The sequence below is a fragment of the Drosophila rhopaloa genome, unplaced genomic scaffold, assembly GCF_018152115.1.
Source record: "Drosophila rhopaloa isolate 14029-0021.01 unplaced genomic scaffold, ASM1815211v1 contig_115, whole genome shotgun sequence".
Lineage (NCBI taxonomy): Eukaryota > Metazoa > Arthropoda > Insecta > Diptera > Drosophilidae > Drosophila > Drosophila rhopaloa.
This window is the reverse complement of record NW_025334990.1, coordinates 4,236,687-4,254,596: the sequence shown is the minus strand read 5'-3', so window position 1 is coordinate 4,254,596 and position 17,910 is coordinate 4,236,687. Positions and strand designations below refer to the sequence as shown.

The 17,910-nt window shown below is 45.5% G+C and overlaps 4 protein-coding genes across 5 annotated transcripts in view; 2 read left to right on the top strand and 2 right to left on the bottom strand.

Moving 5' to 3' along the window:
• Window positions 1–8: 8 nt before the first annotated feature.
• On the bottom strand, window positions 9–2,480 carry LOC108041696 (F-box only protein 42). Its single transcript, XM_017119687.2, has 3 exons — window positions 2,064–2,480; window positions 629–2,007; window positions 9–571 (listed from the first exon to the last, which is right to left on the bottom strand). The coding sequence occupies exons 1-3, from the start codon at window positions 2,242–2,244 to the stop codon at window positions 131–133; spliced, it is 2,001 nt and encodes a 666-aa protein (XP_016975176.1). The 5' UTR covers window positions 2,245–2,480; the 3' UTR covers window positions 9–130.
• A 711-nt stretch (window positions 2,481–3,191) lies between these two features.
• Window positions 3,192–5,029, top strand: LOC108041699 (tRNA pseudouridine(38/39) synthase). The gene is made up of 5 exons (XM_017119691.2): window positions 3,192–3,541; window positions 3,602–3,693; window positions 3,752–4,234; window positions 4,301–4,864; window positions 4,921–5,029. The coding sequence occupies exons 1-5, from the start codon at window positions 3,258–3,260 to the stop codon at window positions 4,998–5,000; spliced, it is 1,503 nt and encodes a 500-aa protein (XP_016975180.1). The 5' UTR covers window positions 3,192–3,257; the 3' UTR covers window positions 5,001–5,029.
• An 11-nt stretch (window positions 5,030–5,040) lies between these two features.
• LOC108041690 (serine-rich adhesin for platelets) overlaps window positions 5,041–17,910 on the bottom strand; it is a 46,233-nt gene continuing 33,363 nt past the window's right edge. For both annotated transcript variants that reach the window (XM_044456498.1, XM_044456499.1), the window contains exons 4-10: window positions 16,229–17,006; window positions 14,818–15,033; window positions 7,364–8,864; window positions 5,945–7,149; window positions 5,615–5,785; window positions 5,438–5,555; window positions 5,041–5,376 (exon numbers count right to left, since the gene is read on the bottom strand). In XM_044456498.1, coding sequence (XP_044312433.1) covers window positions 5,346–5,376; window positions 5,438–5,555; window positions 5,615–5,785; window positions 5,945–7,149; window positions 7,364–8,864; window positions 14,818–15,033; window positions 16,229–16,982 — 3,996 coding nt within the window. In that variant the 5' untranslated portion in view covers window positions 16,983–17,006 and the 3' untranslated portion in view covers window positions 5,041–5,345. The remainder of the gene's footprint in view (window positions 5,377–5,437; window positions 5,556–5,614; window positions 5,786–5,944; window positions 7,150–7,363; window positions 8,865–14,817; window positions 15,034–16,228; window positions 17,007–17,910) is intronic.
• Window positions 15,041–16,055, top strand: LOC108053847. Its single transcript, XM_017136568.2, has one exon. It carries the CDS (start codon window positions 15,222–15,224, stop codon window positions 16,053–16,055), a length of 834 nt encoding a protein of 277 aa, XP_016992057.2. The 5' UTR covers window positions 15,041–15,221.

Genomic DNA, 17,910 nt, shown 5'->3' with positions numbered 1-17,910 from the left:
AAAACACATCAATTACACTCATTTTAATGTCTAAATGAACTTCGGCCGAACTTCTTTGAAGGGTTTGGGAGGAAGAATAGCAGTCTGCTATCCGGATAACTTAGGACTAGGACGGGATTCGGTCCGGAGCTTAGATAATATCACGTGGCACACTCAGGAAGTGTATGGAATTGGACACATGGTGTGTGATGTCCGTCAGTGTCTCCTTGTGAACGCCCCCGAAAAGGATCAGCTCGCCGTTGCCGGCAATGAGGCTTGAGAGGATTAACCGATCCGGAGCGCCCTTAAGCACGCCGAAGTTCTTGTATTCCACCCAGTCGAGGGCTGGCTCGCTGCTCTCCAAGATGTTCGAGATGTCGCACACAAATAGTGATTGTACATTGCAGCGCAGTCGTTTAGGAGATGGGGCGCGCAGCGGCTGTGGTTCCACTTGAGCGGCAGCCGGTGCACTCCGTCGCGAATTCCGGATGGCGTTCATCTTCTCCTCCATGCGCCGGATGCGCTCGTTGTGATCCCGCGACGCACTTCGCGACCGAGTGGGCACATTAAAGGCGGCCATACGAAAGGGGTCCTGATGTAAAATTTTAATTATTAAAGTGCGTTTTGGAAGAAAGTTGTATCCATTTACCTCGTATAGCTCATCGAAGCGTTTGGGGAGCCTAGGTTCATTATCACGACACCGTAGAGCCAGATTCCTTTGCAACCGCTGAGCGGCATCCACATCGCCATCGGCTGGAGATGGAGGAGCATTTGGTCGCACTGGTGGAGAGGGGGGAGAAGCAGCAGGAGCTGGAGCTGGCGGAGCGTGTAGATCACTCAATCGACCCGAGCGTGGCTGGTAATTATTGTTATTATTGTTTACATTGCTGTTGTGCAGGAATTGCTGGGCCTGCTGCATATGCTGGTTGAGAATTGCTCGCCGGTTGGCCAAATACTGCTCCTGAGGTCCCAGTGCGGCTGCTGCCCCTCCCACTCCAGGACGGATGTTTCCTCCACGGTTCTGACCCGGTCCTCCCATTCCTCCTCCCAGACGCCGATCCGGTACCGGTATCCGCAGTCCCCTTGGGGGTAGATTTTGAAGAGGATTCGGCGGCGGCGGTCCACGACCTCCCACGACAGGGACTCTGCTCTGCTTCATCATCTGGAAGTCCTGAGGCATGTTGGGCGAAGGTCCAACCACCACCAGGTAGTTGTTGACCTTGCAGCCGGGATTACACCACATGTGGACGGCTCCGAATCGCTTGTTACGCACATTCAGCGACTTCCAGCACCACACATCCCTGGTCATGTCCAGCAGCCAGGCATCGGTATACACCCGATTGGCGCCGCCACATCCTCCTACGACCAGAAGATGATTCCTGCCCAACTCCACCTGGATTTGTCCGTATCGCGGACTGGGTCTCGTATTGCCCACGAAGAGCGGCTGCCACCATCGCTGCTCTGGCAAATCCAACACCCACGTATCGTTGGAGTTCACATTCACATCGTCCTTGATCTGGTAGCCGCCGAAGATGACCATCCTATCGCCGTGCACAGTGGCCGAGTGTCCAGCCATGGGTGGTGGGCAGGACAGCGAGTTGCGCAGCAGCCAGCGGTTCTTGCCCAGATCATAGTAGTGTAGTTCGTCAAACAGACACCAAGGCTGGTAAGGGGGATGCAGCGAAGGATAGCGCCAGCCGCCAAAGAGCACTAGCTGGTCCCGCCACGCCACCATGGAGGCGCTTCCCTTGGGCGAGGGATACGTCCCAGTGGCCACCGGCCGCGCCCAGCGCATGTGCGTCAAATCGAAGCGCCAGAGATCGTTGAAGGTCGTATCCGAGGATGATCCGCCACCAAACACATACATCGAGTTATCCTGCCGCACTGCCGAGTGCGCAAAACGTCCGGCGATGAAGGACAGGGGTGCTCCTCCAATACCATTGGCACTTTGCTGGGAAAACACCTCCCAGCGCAGTCGGAAGTCCGTTAATCCCTTCTCAAGGTTCAACTTGGAGCGACGCACGAGATCTGAGGGCAAGAAGTAAAAATAAAAAGGACTTTGGCCTTCAATACAAGCTACCCACTCTTTACAATGACGTGCCAGCGCTTGCACACCAGACTGCAGTGCTCCAAGTCCCCGTAGGGCGGCAGGTAGGTGAAGATGAACTCCAGAATCTCATCGGGCAGGACATTCAGGTTCACTGCGGCCAAGGTCGCCTCACAATTGTCGTTCTCGCCATCGACCTTGTGGCTGCACGCGTCCATCCTCTGCGATGTCCTTGCAGCCTTGCTTCCTTCCAGGCGTTCGTGGTGTCCTTCACCTTCAGATGCTGCACCACAGAAGCAGCAAATGGTAGCGAAAGCAGTTATGTCGCGTACTTATGCACTAGGACTCTGCTCTGGGTAATCTCCAGATGATTTTGGTGTTTTTTAGGAAACTAAAATAAATTATAAACAGTAGCCTACGAACGGTGTGACCGTGCTTGGAGTCACGAAAAATACCATTAGGCACTAAGTATCACACTCCGAATATACCGAATATATTAAGCCATTGGAATTCCCTTAACAACTGATCTGTTCAGCACTTTCATAAAAATTTAAACTATCCGAAATTTTATTTTAAATAGGCTAGATTTTTGGTCTCTCATGGTTTGGTTTTCAAACTATCGCATACTTATTAGTTGCTATGAATTTAAATTAATTTAAATTCGGGAGTATAATTGAAAAAATTAATTTACAGCTTTTTTAAGTGAATTGATGTTTCGGGAACATCCCCTCTCTCAATATGAAGTTGGAGTTTGAGAGATTGACTAATAAACAAATGTTGAAATTTTGATATAGTTCCTTTGTCCGAATTTAGAATACTTTAATTATTTAAAATAGTATCTAAAAATCTTTAAATAATAACGAAGTTCCAGTCTTTCCCTACCACAGGGTTCTGAAAGGTAAATATTTTTCTGTCTCGCTGTATTCTTTGCACCGACAAGTTTCAAATAAACCATATTAACACTCGTGTACCATACAAAAACGCGTTCTTGGAACAATGTTTATCGTAAAAACAACAAATTAAACCACACTTTTATTTTCCAAATTACAACCTTTATTAATATATTTATATTAATACCAGCTATTTACATGGCGGTGTAAAAAGTAGAGTATGCTGTAGAGAAACTACGAGTTGCCCATCTCCAGTACCCGCGTTTCGTTGCGAATGGCAAACAGCTCGGTCGAATTTCACGTGTAGCTTCCAGTTTGTTTATTTTCAATTTACCGCCGAAATGAGCGCAACAAGTGAAAAAAAGGTTGTGATAAATAAACGCTTAAAATGTCTGCCCCGAGAGGCGCTGGAAAAACTCAGCCAAACGGAGCTGATTGATAAGGTTGTCCAACTGGAGGCCTACAACTTTCAGTTGCGGAATCTGCTGCAGAAAAAGTTAACCGAACAAGATAAAAATGATGAGGAGTATGCTGTAATATTCGGAAAAGAAACGCAGGATAAGGTCTCCGAAGAAACAAAGATGTCTAACAAGTTGAAGAAACAACGTAAGTTCGATTGGAGCAAGTAAGTAGTTGTATGTTTTAAAAAATCATTGAATCTTCATGGATCTCAAAATCTTTTCAGTGCCCACAGGCGTCATGTTTTGCTGAAGATTACCTACTTTGGTTGGGATTATCAAGGATTCGCTTGCCAGGAGGACTCCAATGATACAATCGGTAGATTCTTAACCCAGTTGCGAGTAATTTTGTGCTTAACTGTCCTTCCCTTCTACAGAATCAAATTTGTTTCGAGCTCTGAGTCGCACTTGCCTCATTGAATCCCGTGCCACCTCCAATTATCATCGCTGTGGGCGCACCGACAAGGAAGTGAGCGCCTTCTGCCAGGTGATATCTATTGATCTGCGCAGCAAGCACCCGCCCGAATCTCAACTGAATTCCGATGCTCTGTTATCCGAGATCGACTATTGTGGACTTCTGAATCGAGTGCTGCCCAAGAATATCCAGTGTGTGGCCTGGATGCCACTGCGAAGTCCTGTTTACAGCGCTCGGTTTGATTGCGTTTCGCGTAGCTATCGTTACTATTTTCCCAAGGGCGACCTGGACATTCCTGCTATGCAGGATGCCTGTAATCTCCTAGTTCGTCATGCAGATTTTAGGAATTTCTGCAAAATGGACGTCCACAATGGAGTGACCAACTACATGAGAAACTTGCAATCAGCGAGGGTGCAAGCTTGTGAGGAGAGGCAATCAAATACAGGTAATTATTGGAATTAAATACTAGCTTTTTTTTAGCAACCCAAACCTATTATAAACCTATTCACAGGCTACGACATGTACTACTTAGAGATCCAAGCCAATGCTTTCCTCTGGCACCAGATTCGTTGCATAATGGCAGTTTTACTACTTGTTGGTCAGAGGAAGGAGAAACCAAGCGTTATCAGTAACCTGCTTGATGTGGACTCCAATCCCTGCAAGCCTCAGTATACTCCTGCCATTGGCTTGCCATTAAATCTATTCCGTTGTGATTTTCGGGACAAGACCACTAGAAGTGTAAATCATCCTACAGGCGAAGATGCAAATGAAGATGCAATGGATACAGACACACAGGAAACCGAAAGCTCAGATTCTCCTGATCATTTACAGGAACGCGATCTCACGAACTGGATTTACAATGAGGAAAATCTACAAAAACTAATTGAAAACACACAATGCGAGTGGACGCAATTTAGTGTAAAAAGCACCATGATAAAAAATGTGCTTGAACAACTTGAAAGCTTACTAGAGGAGAACTTTGAGCCCAAAGAGAAGGTGCTGGCCCAAGTAATACTGCTGCAGGATTCAGTCAAACCGCGTCAATATCAGACTCTTTTAGAACGCAAACGTTGTGGTAGATATTTCAAATTCATTGTATCATTAAGGCCTTCTAATCAACTATTTTTACAGAGAGTTTGGAAAATCGGATAGAACATTTTGTAAAGAAGCAACGACTGATTGTCAAGAATGAAACGGAAACGGCGGATTAGCTTTAATAAACTTCCTTTAAATCAAAACATATATTCAAGAGTTTGCTTTTCAGGTAAATATATTTCACTTGTATGTATGTAGAACTTGTACAACGTTTCGAACCTTAGCCTAGTCTAGATTGAGTAAATAATTTAAAATTGTAACTCCATACAATTGTTTACGTACTATTTGGGATTCTAGATGCTATATAGAGTCTGTATATAAGTATAGTTCTTTCAAGGGGCTTTGTACGATTACGAAAAAAGACTTCACTTAATTATTGAAGCTAACATTTAAATTGATTAAACAATGCGGTTTGTCCATAATCAGGTATCATCATCGGGATAAGTCCAATTGGGTATTAACTAACAACCCATTGATTTTGCCTTCTGCAATCTGTAAAGAAATATCAACTTAGATTTGGATTCCAAGAGTAGTTTGCTATGCTGTTACTTACTTTCTTCTCAAGATCTTAAGCACAATGGTGCCTTCTCTAACGTTCTTAAAGAGTCCTATGGTTTCAGCGTGACTCATGCCCTGCACAGAGTTGCCATTGATCTCCACTATCTCATCGCCTGTTAAGGATTTATTTTAGTTGGAATCACAGCATTTCATTTGCTTATAAATAACCCACCTGCTTGCAGTGTGCCATCATCAGCAGCCTGACCCGAGGGAAATACGGTCTTCACAAAGATTCCCATATTGCCCTTGGGTGAATCGCGACCTCCCACAATGCTAAAGCCCAAAGATTTCAGTCCAGGTCCCTTGAAGAAGGTAATAGTCTTTGGAGTGCAACGACCACTTCCTGTAATTTAATAATAATGTTTAGTATAGGAAAAGGATAAGTACGTATGTATCATGATGGAAAATAGTTTTTGTTATCTTCTTTTAATTTTAAGTTTCAATTATTTAAAGTTAATGTTTAAGATTTCATGTGGGGTATTAAGTTGTTATTGATTCTCACCCTCGCTCATGGACGCGCGGATGACCTCCGCCATTTCCTCATCGCGTATGGTTAGCTTGGCCACCGGCAGTGATGGCCTATGATGCATTAGGGCGGCGGCAGGCGGGGCCAGAGATGAGCCCGCTCCCGCTGATGTGGATGCTGATGCTGGTGAGGATGAGGCGTTAACATAGGGATTAGGCGAGAACAATGAGACGCTCTTTGGCGAGTGCTTGATGTACAGTGATTGGTGTGTCTGTTGCTGGTTTTGCTGCTGCTGGTTAGTGAGATCAGTGGTTGTGGTAGCTGTGGAGGATGGGGTGTTAGCCCCCTCCCCGACGGTTAGACTGTTAGGCGGCGCCTGCATGAACAGACTGAGACGCGACGAGCTCAACCGTGAGTGGGCAAACCGGAGCGAGCGGTAGTGCGAGTTGGCCAGGTTGATGGAGTTCCTGGCGTAGTGGGTGCGTTGGCCGAATTGCTGGGGGCTCGGGGCAGCGGAGAGGGCGGATCCCTCGGAGCAGCGCTTCCGGGCCAGCAGCTGCCACTTCTCGTCGTCCGCCAGCGAGGAGGCCACGCACACGCTCGCCGCCCGATTTGCATACACCGGCGTATAGGAATCGGTGTCGTTAGCGGGGTCATTCTCGTTATCCAGCAACCGATGGTTAGGGGAGGAGGAGCAGCTGCTGCTGCTGCTGGCAAAGAGCGGGGTCGGTGTTAGAGCCAAGCTGCGCTGACCTGAGGAGCTGCGGGCCCGCCTCCTGAGGAGCTCGTGCTCTGGCCCACTCATTTCCAGCGAGTGCCTGGGCGTGGAGCTCCGACGATGCTGCATCAGCGGCATCGGAGTGGGCATAGTGCTCACACTGGCAATCGATCGCGCATCGCACTGGTCCTCGCCTTGGGCATCCGGCTCTGGTTCCTGATCCAGATTCTGACCCTGAATCCTCTCCTGCTGCAGCTGCAGACTCTGCATGCTGGCCAGACTGTCGGTGCTCTGGGTGCGCTGAACGTAGCTCAGCCTGTGGCGCTGCGTGCTCATCCCATCAATCCGGATTTTGGTGTAGAAATCGGTGACCGTGGTCACCTCATCGTGGGCAATCACCAGGTCGATGCAGTTGTCCACGAAACTGCTCAGCAGGCGCTGGACCTCCGCGAAGGATTGGATGCCGCGCAGGTGCTTTCCATTCACGTTGACAATCTCATCGCCCAGACGAAGGCGGCCATCCCTAGAAGAAGTTGTTTAAATTAAGCATTCAAATACGGTGGTTTAATGTTTTTGAAAAAGGTTTTAGAAAGAAAAACGACAATATCCAAAAATCTTAAGAAAGAAGTGTAAGATAACGATTTAATTCTAAGTAAATCCTTATCGGACTTCCAGTAAGATAAATTAAGAAGGAATAAAGATAATAAAGATCCCTTTTATATTCCCCAAGTACTCACTTCTGTGCCATGCCGTAGGGTTCCAGTTCCACGACAAGATACCGATATTGCTGCTCATTGCTGTTGGTCATCACCGTTTTGGGCGACAGGACAATTCCGATGTAGTCCTCCTGGCACTTCCGCTCCAGCTTTAGTTGCCTAAATCGCCGCCGGATGGTCTCCGTCTCATAGTCGTAGTTGTAGCCACCCAGCGACACGGGCGCACTGCAGATGCTGCTGTTCCTCGTCGATGGAGGAATGGGTGTCATTCCCAGTCCCAAACCCAGGCCCATGCCCATGCCCATTCCCACACCCTCCGACGAACTGAGGGAGATGAGCGAGTTGCGCTTGAGCGTGCCCGAGGCAATAGATTCGGTATCTCCGCCGGAGATGCTCAGATTATTGCCCAGCCGGGCACCCGTCGCACCCCCATCGCTGTCGTAGCCGGATTCGTTCGAACTTAGACAACTACTTAATCTTTGGTAAAGTGGTTCCCAGTCCTTGGAGGTGATGCTGTCGTTGCGCGACACATTGTTCAGCATCGCCTGTTCGGGGGAGCGGCGCTGGGGGAGTGGCGATGACGCCTGCTCCTGCTGGAGGAGATCCCTCTGATGCTGCTGGTGTTGCTCCCTCTGCCGTTGTACTTGTTGCTTCAGGTGGTGGCCAGGTCCATTGCCGTGGTTCTCCTCGGGCAGAACGGAGAGGCGCGATCGCAGGAAGGCGTAGGGAAAGGCCCCGCGGCGCGAGGGATCGTGCTGGCCACTGGTTGCAATTCCTGCTCCACTAGATGCCGCTCCACTCGGAGGAGATGCCATGCTGCCTGCAGCACTGCCACTACTTGTGCTTGCCGTCAGACAACTGCTCACCTTGGCTATGTCGTCGCAGCTACTGGACTTCAAGCTGGCAATCCTCGGAAGTCGCTGCTCCCGCTGCTCCCTCTGAAGATTCAGACCCTCGGTGGGATCGTCGCACTTCACGTAAGAGCAGCTGGACAGCTGGCTCGTGGAGCTGCTCCTATACAGCGTGGTGGCTGCCGGTGTGGCCTGTTGGGACGCCTCCGAGGCCTTGAGGAGATTGTGGGAGCGATGGTTCAGCATGCCGGTGGACCCGATCCGATGAAAGAAGTTCTTCAGCGCTTTCTGTGGGCGGGCGGCCGCCTGGAACTGATGCGTGGGCGTGGACTGAGCACTCTGGCTCTGTCCCGTGCCCACATCCTGGAGCAACTGCTGCTGCTGCTGCTGCTGCTGGTGACGCTGCTTGACGGTCTCAATGGGCCCCGACTTGCACTTCTTGAGGGTGCTGGTCGTGGAGCTGGAGCTGGAGCCGCTCTGATGGCTACCAGTGTTTGAGGGCGAGGCCTTCGCCGAACTGGGTCCGCTGGCTCCAGCGGATCCACTCTTGTGGTGCGTTGGCGAGTGGAACAGGCTCCGCAGATCCGAGTGCGATTTGTGGGCGGCGGCGGGCGAGTCGCTGCGCTTCAGTAGATCCAGTTTGCGACTCATGCGCTTGCCCCAGGTGAAAACTGCAGGAGGAGAAGGGAAGAGCAGAGGAGTTGCAATCAGAAAGCGATTTCTAACTTAATTATAACACTTCAATAAATCTCAACGCCTCGCCACAAGTCGCCGCAGTTGGCTTGACAGATGAAAAATGTCCAGGGCTCCACATGGACTTGATCTTGGACTTGGCCAATGACAATCTACCACTCCAGCTGCATTGTGATCAGCCGGCTTGCCACGTGTTTGTGAAAGGGCATCCGATTTCAAGGCATTTGCGGTTGGAGTTTCCCCCACATAAAGTCACAAAAAGAGGGGTCGGCCTTAAAGATCTTTCAACCTTAACTGACAGTGAAGCCTTTTGACAAGAAATGATGTTAGCCACTTTAGTCAGAGTTGAGTAGTAATAAGTAAGGAACATTTGTTGTTTTCTTAAATATTTTATTATTTAATCTAACTCAGTTAAAAATGTCATTTAAATATTAAGTGCCCCTCTCTGCAATTCTCAAAGTTCTAAATTCGTTTTATGTCCCTTCGGCTGCAAATCTAAGTCTTTATGTCTTTGTGGCTGATATAAAATTTAAGAGGTTTCTATTAAATGCGTATCTAAGTCTGTGTCTAAACCTCACAATTCCATTATATTTTTCACTGCAATCAAACGTGCTAAAAATCAAGTAACTAAACCCATAGATATTCCATTCATTTCCAACATTAGTAGCCCATCTCCTGGTCATCTAACGATCGTAATTCCGCACAATTATTGAGCAGTAAACACACCTCAATTACTAATAGAGCATAACCAATCATTAAATGGACTCGTATTGGCCATCGCCCAATGGATATCTAATAACATCGTAAAATATGTTAACGATCAAACCTTAACAGCAATTGCAAACACTTAAAAAAGCAAAGAGTCTGGACGCCAGAACGCTCGTCTTCGAATCTGGTTAATAAACAAATTTATGCGCTTGTTCCATATTTATCGCCCGAAGAAGAGCTGGTGTGGCAGCGGGACGGGGCATTTACGAACAATTAGCATAAAACATGCACAGCAAAAGATTCCCGGGATCAAGATGGCTTCGCATTGCCATTGACTTCAAAGCGCATTATACGGCTCCACCAATAAAATTTCCAAAACTATTTTCATCAAAACGGAATGGAAAGGTGGGGCGCTGGGATCCAAAACCGTGACCAGTGATGCGAGCCAGTGACTCAGGTCACTGACTAACCCACTTAATAGGCACAGGTTTGCGTTCACTCCGAAAATATAATATATATTATTAAGAAGACCTTCTGGATAAGATTTTTTGGTTTAAAAAATATATTTAATTAACGTCGATCAACCAACCAAATGGTTCTAATAATAACCATTTATTACCCCAAAATACTCCAGGAACAGCTCTATCTGGATAGGAAAGGCAAAAGTTTAAAATTCAAATTGTCTTGAAATTGTTATATTTCTTTAAAATGGATTTGTTGTCTGATAGCTTTGAATTTTGGCTAAGTCAATATTTATTACTTACTTCTGACGGGTATTTCATTATAACCAAATGTGACTTGGAGTACCTTTACAGAAGTAATAGAAAACATTGTAATGAAATGTAGAAAAATCCCTTTTAGAAGATTTTATCCCATTTCATCCCGTTGAGTCACTGCCTCGGACCAGTGATCACTGGGGATGGTGTGAGCCATCTCTGCCATTTTCCAGCTTCTTTCGCTGACTCGTGCCAAAGTTGTTTAATAGCCGCAGCCCAGCCGCGGGCTTTGGTCCGTTCAAATTGCCCTGGCTCAGGCCATGTGTGGGCGCAGTGGCTTGGAAGCTGGGATGCGGATGCGGATGGGGATGGGGACGATGATGATGATGATGACGATGATCAGGAGGCGTTGGGGGGTGGCCAGATCCAGAGCCAATGCAGGTTGACAGCCTCTCCAAACGGCGAAACTCCACCCAAGGCCTGACCGAGTTCGCCTTTGATTAAAGTTTTCACCATTGCAATCACACGAGCAAAGGAAATGGGGGACAGGATGGGAGGAGGAGCTGCAGCAGAGTGTTAAACAATAATAGGAAACGGCGCGCGGGCATCAATTATATGACAACCTCAGCCACACTCCAAAAGACTCTCCCGGTCTCCCACCTTCCCGGTCCCGCTCCCTGTCCCGGTCCCCATCTCCATCTCCATCTGCAGTCACCGCCGGCCACATGCCACAAATTCTACACCCACTTAACTTTCAAGACGGTGTCAAATGCCCGCCAGCCGAAGAGGCCCGTTTCCCCCCATTCTCCCCCCAAAAGTCGCTGGTCGGAGATGGCTTTGTTGCAATTTTGCCGGCTGACATGCAAGCGATGTTGAGGCGAAACCATTTGAGACCCAGAGAGCTGGAACTGAATCTTAGAACTGAACATCTGAAGTGGTGCAGGGGAGGAGGAACAGGGGTTGGCGAAGGATGAAGTGGAGTTTTCCAGAGTTGCCAGAGGATGGAATAGTCCAAGAACAGTTCATTGCATCACAGAAATCTCTGCTAATTTCCATCATAATTTAATATTTTTTAAAATGAATAAATATTTACTTTATATAAGTTGAATTAACAATGTTATAATCCACTTTTGAACATTAAATCGTAACACTTAACATTATTTCAATCTCGTTTGTAATGCATCAGAAAATCGACAGCAAAAATATAAAAAAGACCATAAAAAAATCTGTTTATAAATCGTAATTAATAATTGCTAAGGAAATGTGCAACTTATACAAATTCCATTTAAGTTTCGCTCCTATAACCCTGTTTATCTATATATTCAAATAAAGTTTTTATCTATCTCTTCATAATGAAATATTAGCATAAGGAGGGACATAAGTTCGATGTCCGATAACAAATCTAGAATTAGGCTTAGGCGAAGGACACTAGAGGTAGTAATATCGGTATGGAAGACAGATCAGATAAAGCAGAAAAGAGAGCCAGTGCGTAACAATGTTTATTATATTTTCTAGATACAACATTTATATTTGTTACAGTTAAAACAAAACAATATTATAACTCACGTAGCTTGGCTTTCTAGGCCATTAAAACACTAAGTATCGGTATCGGTTCTTAGGACCGATTTCCGTAATTTGTGAGAAATTCAACATAATAGCAAATTAATTTTGTTAAATTGGCAAGTCCTTACAGGGTCTGTTGTCACACGAATCGTAAAGAAATTTGGACTTTCAGCCCTGAAAAATAATAGTAGGTTGACTTTTCGTTCCTTTTTTTTGCCCTCGTCTGACAATTAGAAATAGCCAAATCATTTCCGAAAGTTTTCTCTTTCGGGCGGCAATCTGGAGAGCTCCAGCAATTGAAATTGAAGCTCCTTAATTTTTTGGCCAAACAATTTAATTCCGACCGCAATTTCGTCTAAGTTCGATTCAAACAAGAGTCTGGCAAGACAAACTAGCTAAATTCACCTCGAAACCTTCAGAAACAGGATGGGGGATTTGAATAGGCCAATCTCCTAGTACTAGTGCTATGCGCAGATAAAAGTATTAAAATTTAGTTATATGTTAAGCTTGAACAACTTTAGTTTTTGTCGGGACAGATAGGCCAAAACCGATGAAAAAATGCCCAATCTGAAAATGCCTAAGATCTCTGTAGAAGCAGAACCCGAAACATTTATATTATATATTAGTAGCGATGTGCCAGGATGTACTGTACCTCGGTCTTTATTTATTTGGTCATTATTTCCCAGCGTTTTGATCAACAACCCGAAACTTAAGTTTACCAAATTTTTAGCAAATTCATTTTCTTTTCAATTTCAATGTATTAGTCCAACGATGGGATAGCATAAAAAAGCCATGGGAAAGGCGGAATACTTAAGTATACTTTATGCAAATGTGTACGCAAAAGTCGCGGCTTTGTGCCACTTTCAGATCAAATGGAATCGACATCAACACCATCATCAGAATCGAAATCAGTTTGGGAATCGGGCAGAATCCAAATGCACATGGCATGCAAAAAATATCACGTACCAATGCGAATTGCTCGCGGAGAATTCCTCTCGGAAGACTTGGCCATAACGGAATGGAGTCGGCGGGCAATGAGAGATCGATAATCGGTTTTGAAATCAAGTCAGGGGGAACATGTAATAAGCGATAATCCACAATAAATGCGCATGCGTGCAGCGCCAGCAAAAACAAAACAGAAATGGGAAGGAGCTTAAACCATCCTCGCGAACATCAACTAGATCGCAAAATTATAGCATTTATGTATTGGCGTTTATTGATTTCTCATCTTTTCTCGCAGCTTTTTCCTTTGCTTTCGATGAAAGCAGTTTACAATTGCTCAAATATAAATGTTTATTTAGCCAAAACGTTTTTTTTTATACACTTTAATTGACCTTGGGCCGGCGGCACACTTGGCAAAACTTTAATTAACGCCAATTAAGTCCGGCATTAGAGGCGGCAAAAGCTCAACGAACTTAGAATGCGACTTTGGCATGCAATGGCGATGGTGATGGCGATGGCGATGGCTTTGGAGTGGCTTCAGCCCCAAGATGAATGAATCTCGCTGAGCAACAGCTGCAGATTCGAGCGGCACCTGATAAAACCTGCCATATCTTCTGGCCCCAACTTGCAGCTGTTTGGCCGCTTTTGTCGGCCGGCATCTTAGAATGCAATCATCAAACGTTTTGCGGTTGCCGAAGAGGGGTAGAAAACATTATTTGAATTGCCGTTTGCTATAACTCGGCTCATAATGACGCTCTGCGGTCGTCAGAACAGCGGTGGAAAAGTGAAAATCGGAAAATGTTGCAGATAGTATAGATAGATGGTTCTTGCTTTCTTTCGGTGCTCATTTTTTTTCCCATATTTTATTGGCTTTTCCATTTCGGTCTCCCAATCACTTCATCAGCCACTTCCTGCCCTCATTTCTTAGCTTACCTAACTAGCTGCTCTAATACCCATATCTATTTTTTTACAACTCCACCCATCTATATAACGCAAAACCTCAATCACATATCACATAACCGGCAAAATTAAATAAAAAACTCTTTGTGCGAATCATTGAAACTAAACTGAACTCAACCAAAGTAAAGTGAACTGAACTGAACTGCACTGAATGGCACATAATGCCCGGCTTTGTCACACTTCGTCGGCTGCTGTCTGGGAGCTATATTACACTGAGAAAAGTATTGAATTTTTGGCGTAATAGTAATAATTTTCTCCTGTTAAAATATTCTACCAAAAAATGTTTACCAACATTCTGGAAAAAAACGAAATATAGTAATTCTAAGAACTTATTATAACTATAAATTAAAGTATTAAGTGTCTGAATCTTCTATTATTTTTGTATGTGATACGATATCAAAAGTTTTATTATGGCTTCTAATCATTCTTTAAAGGAATTAGGATGCCCCACCTTAAAATGCTAAAACGTAGCATATGCAGAACCCGTTTATTTAAAAATATTGTGTTTAGAACATTATTAAGTATTTGCTAGATATTTTTTAACATGTAGTATCGGCTTGTGAGGTAGGCTCCTCCTCGAAAACGAGACCACATTACTTGCAACTCGTGCCGAGCTGAAAACAATACAAATTCCAGTTGCAGACATCGCATCGCATTACAGCGGCGAAATCGGGTCAATACGGTATTTGGGAGTGTGTGCCATACGGCAACACACGCATCGTATCGATGACAATTGCCAACTGATTGGCGCTGATTTACCCTCCGCTAAACACGGAAGCACTGGGAGTGCTGCTTCCTATGTTTAGCTTCGGAAATTGATTGTTTCAATTAAAATGTGCTCTAAATTGAGCTCTTAATACCTGGCTGACAACACACTCTCAGCCGGCCTATAATTTATGTATTCATTTGCCCCTCCCAATCTGCACGAAAATAAAATACACTCTGGGGAAAAAGAAACACTCGAGGCGCCGCCACTTGATGGGAAAATCAATTTCCACGCATTTTCCCGGATTTGGGTTCTATTTCTGGCCATGGTACTTACCATTTCTCGTGGTGCTGGCCAAAGATGTGGAGCTTCCAGTGTTCGAGTTGCTGTTGCTGACGTCAAGGCTGTTGCTGTTGCTGCTGTTGATGTTGATGTTGCTGTTGCTGATGCTGCTGCGACTCAGTTCGTTGGATGGCAATGAATTCGATTTGTGTTCATCGTCCAGGACAACAACTGGCACCGCTGTCACCAATTTGTAGTCGGGCAGGTGACCTGTGGAAACAAGAGTGGGTCTCAGTTTTGTTTAAGGAAATGAAAAGCAGGCCATTGGCTCTCGTAATTCGGAGGGATTATCAAAAGAGCCAGCGATAAGGGCGAGACTCCAGGAAGTCCCACAGTGAAAGTAAAATCTGAACAAGTATGGCATTTATAGATCAGTATAATTAAGATTTTCCATCGCTATGGTTGTCCACATCCCAGTCATTTTATTACTCGGATTAAGTACGTTCTTAAGCCCAGTTCAAGCTGCGATTAAAGGCGATATTTACGGACCCCTGATTGAAATTGTGGTTATTCACCTAAACGGAAGTCATTTGGGCTTGGATAATTGGACTAAGGAAATTAGTTTAACACTAGAAAATAAACAGCAGCAGCGAGTGGCATGGAATATTCCCTGGTCGGATTTGCTGAAGGAAGGAAAACCATCACTGGAGCTGCAACACCAACTTAAGCCCGGAAATTCCTTCAAGCTGAAGCTTTGGATGAGCTTCTATTGGTACCTTAGACGATCTCAGCTTTTAAATGGGAATCTTCTTTCGAATTTTGCCCTAGAACTGGTGAAACTCCAGAGAAATCAACCAAAACTGTGGAATACTGATCTCCAAAACATGTGGCAGAGTTTGCCAAGATCTTTGAGGATTCTATTAAAAAGTCGGACGATATGCCTGCAACACAAAAAGGAGATGTTGTATGTGGCAGCCAAAAACCAACTGGAATTGGGCGCCAATAGCAACTGTAGCATGTGGGTGGTTAAGGAAAGCGAGGGTCACTGGTTAAGACTAGTGAATTTTTGTGATGAAAAGAGTTCTTTTTTCATTAGTACGTTATCACATGAAGGTTTATTTGGCTTGATAAATGTCCTTAACAATAAGACTAGACATTTTTGTGTGCTAAATGGTTTGAGTTTCTTTGAAGAAGACTCCGAAGCGTCAAAAATGGAAAGCCGTTGTCATTGGCAAATTAATGATTGCAGCTTTTTACCAGTGTTATTGTCTAAATTAATTGTTAATTACTAAAATTGGTAATCAAAATTAAAGTTTTTACTCGTGTATTGGTGAGAATATTTTTTAATAATTAAAAAAATAGCTTTTAAAAAAATAATAATTTATTTCCTATGTACAATTGTACTGTTCCTTAAACAAAGGCGAAAATTCAAAGGTAATTTTTTTAAGTGTATACTGTTACTCACCATTCGGGGTCAGGGATCGACTGCTCTTGTTGCTGCCCGCCCCTCCGCCGGCGTTCGCCCCCTTCTCGTACAAGCAACTACTGGAAGCGGCATGCAGACGCTGGGCGACGTATTGCTGGTACTGGGCAGCATGCTGCTGCTGCTGGTGTTGCTGCATGGTGGCAATGCTGTTGGTGCTGCCATAGCTCAGCAGCAATTTTGCCGAATTGCTGCCGGTGTTGACATTGCCGCCAAGTTTCGTGGGCACGGGCACATAGATGGTGGGTGGCTGATGTTGCTGCTGTTGCTGCTGCTGCTGTTGTCGGTGCAGACTGGTGGCCTCTTGCAGCGACATTACCGATATGGCCGATGGTGTCTGCCGTCCACTTAGTAGACAAGTGGGCGTGGCCGTGCGTAACGGCTGCTGCTGGTGTTGCTGTTGCAGACCGCCGGCAGATGTTGCTGATGTGCCGGTGCTTGTTGCTGTGACTGCCGCCGTGGCGGTGGCTCCATTGCTGGTCAGGGTGGTGCAGCTGAGGATCATGACGGGCGACTGGTCATGCAGATCAGGCAGCGATGAGGATATTGTGGTGCTGCTCGCAACGCTCTTGTTTAGTCGGTTGCTGCATGTTGCTGGCGTGTGACTTTTATTGTTGCTGCTTCCCTGGCAAATGTTGTTGCTGCTGCTGCTGTCGGCTTGCTGTTGCTGCTGTTGTTGCTGAGCGGCTAGTGTGCTGTAGGTGTCGGTGGATTTGCGCGTTTTGAAGAGACGCATACTATGTTGCTGTTTCTGTTGTTTCTGCAATTGGAAGAAAATTGTGGGTTAATTATCGGGAAAAGCGAAATTAAAGTAGAGCTCTTTTTGGCCCAAATTTGTCGGCAATCTCCATCTACATTCCCTATTTGTTCGCTGCTGTTGCTTTTTTCGTCCAACGGAGCGTATAATTAACGCAAATTGCAGCAAATTTTGAAGTGTTGCTGGTGCTGCTGCTGCCACAGCAACTTTAACAAATTGGCATGGCCAATGAATAACTATCGATTTCCTACTTTCTTGGCTTTGATATTATTGGAATGCTCCAGATAACAGTTCCAAGACGATGATTAATTCACAGCTCAATGGGGTTATTTACAGAGCGGCTATGATGAATTCACAGCTTGGCTGCTTATTTATAGAGTAGTTTATTGTCTATAAATAAATGCCCCAACTTCCCGCGCGTATCACCGGCTTATCAGCTGGGTGGCACTTCCCCGTGCGCTAATGGATCTGTCCCCTTATCGGTTCAATAAACTCATTAAAGGTGATTATCAGACAGCAATAAAAATAACCGAAAACATTATGTACATATGTACATACATGTGTGTAGTTTATATAATATTTGATCAGTCGCCGTCGCTTTTGTTTTTACCCACTGCTGTTATGACAATATTTGCTCAACATTTTTTCTGCCGATTAGTGTGGAAATCAAGGAAAGCCAACGCCTGGCGACGAAGGTCAGCAAACAGCTGTCGAGTGGGTGGCCGGGCGGGCATTGAACCACTCAACCGCAAAGCAACCACAACTGGAGATGGCCAATTCAACCAACTGCCTTTTACTTTTCAAATTAGCCAACATAGTCAAAGTTAATTTGATGTTTTACGGGCCTGCTACCCAGCTAGCCGGAGTTAGCCAAGTTAGCTAAGTTAGCCAGCTGCAATCGGCGCAT

What these genes read in the sequence shown, in the direction of transcription:
- LOC108053847 (XM_017136568.2), top strand. Translation starts at nt 15,222, where the DNA reads ATGGTTGTCCACATCCCAGTCATTTTATTACTCGGATTAAGTACGTTC.
- LOC108041699 (XM_017119691.2), top strand. Translation starts at nt 3,258, where the DNA reads ATGAGCGCAACAAGTGAAAAAAAGGTTGTGATAAATAAACGCTTAAAA. An exon ending in GGACTCCAATGATACAATCG is followed by an intron (nt 3,694 to 3,751) that starts GTAGATTCTTAA and finishes TCCCTTCTACAG; the next exon opens with AATCAAATTTGTTTCGAGCT. An exon ending in GGAGAGGCAATCAAATACAG is followed by an intron (nt 4,235 to 4,300) that starts GTAATTATTGGA and finishes ACCTATTCACAG; the next exon opens with GCTACGACATGTACTACTTA.
- LOC108041696 (XM_017119687.2), bottom strand. Translation starts at nt 2,244, where the DNA reads ATGGACGCGTGCAGCCACAAGGTCGATGGCGAGAACGACAATTGTGAG. An exon ending in CTGGCACGTCATTGTAAAGA is followed by an intron (nt 2,008 to 2,063) that starts GTGGGTAGCTTG and finishes TCTTGCCCTCAG; the next exon opens with ATCTCGTGCGTCGCTCCAAG. An exon ending in GCTTCGATGAGCTATACGAG is followed by an intron (nt 572 to 628) that starts GTAAATGGATAC and finishes ATTTTACATCAG; the next exon opens with GACCCCTTTCGTATGGCCGC.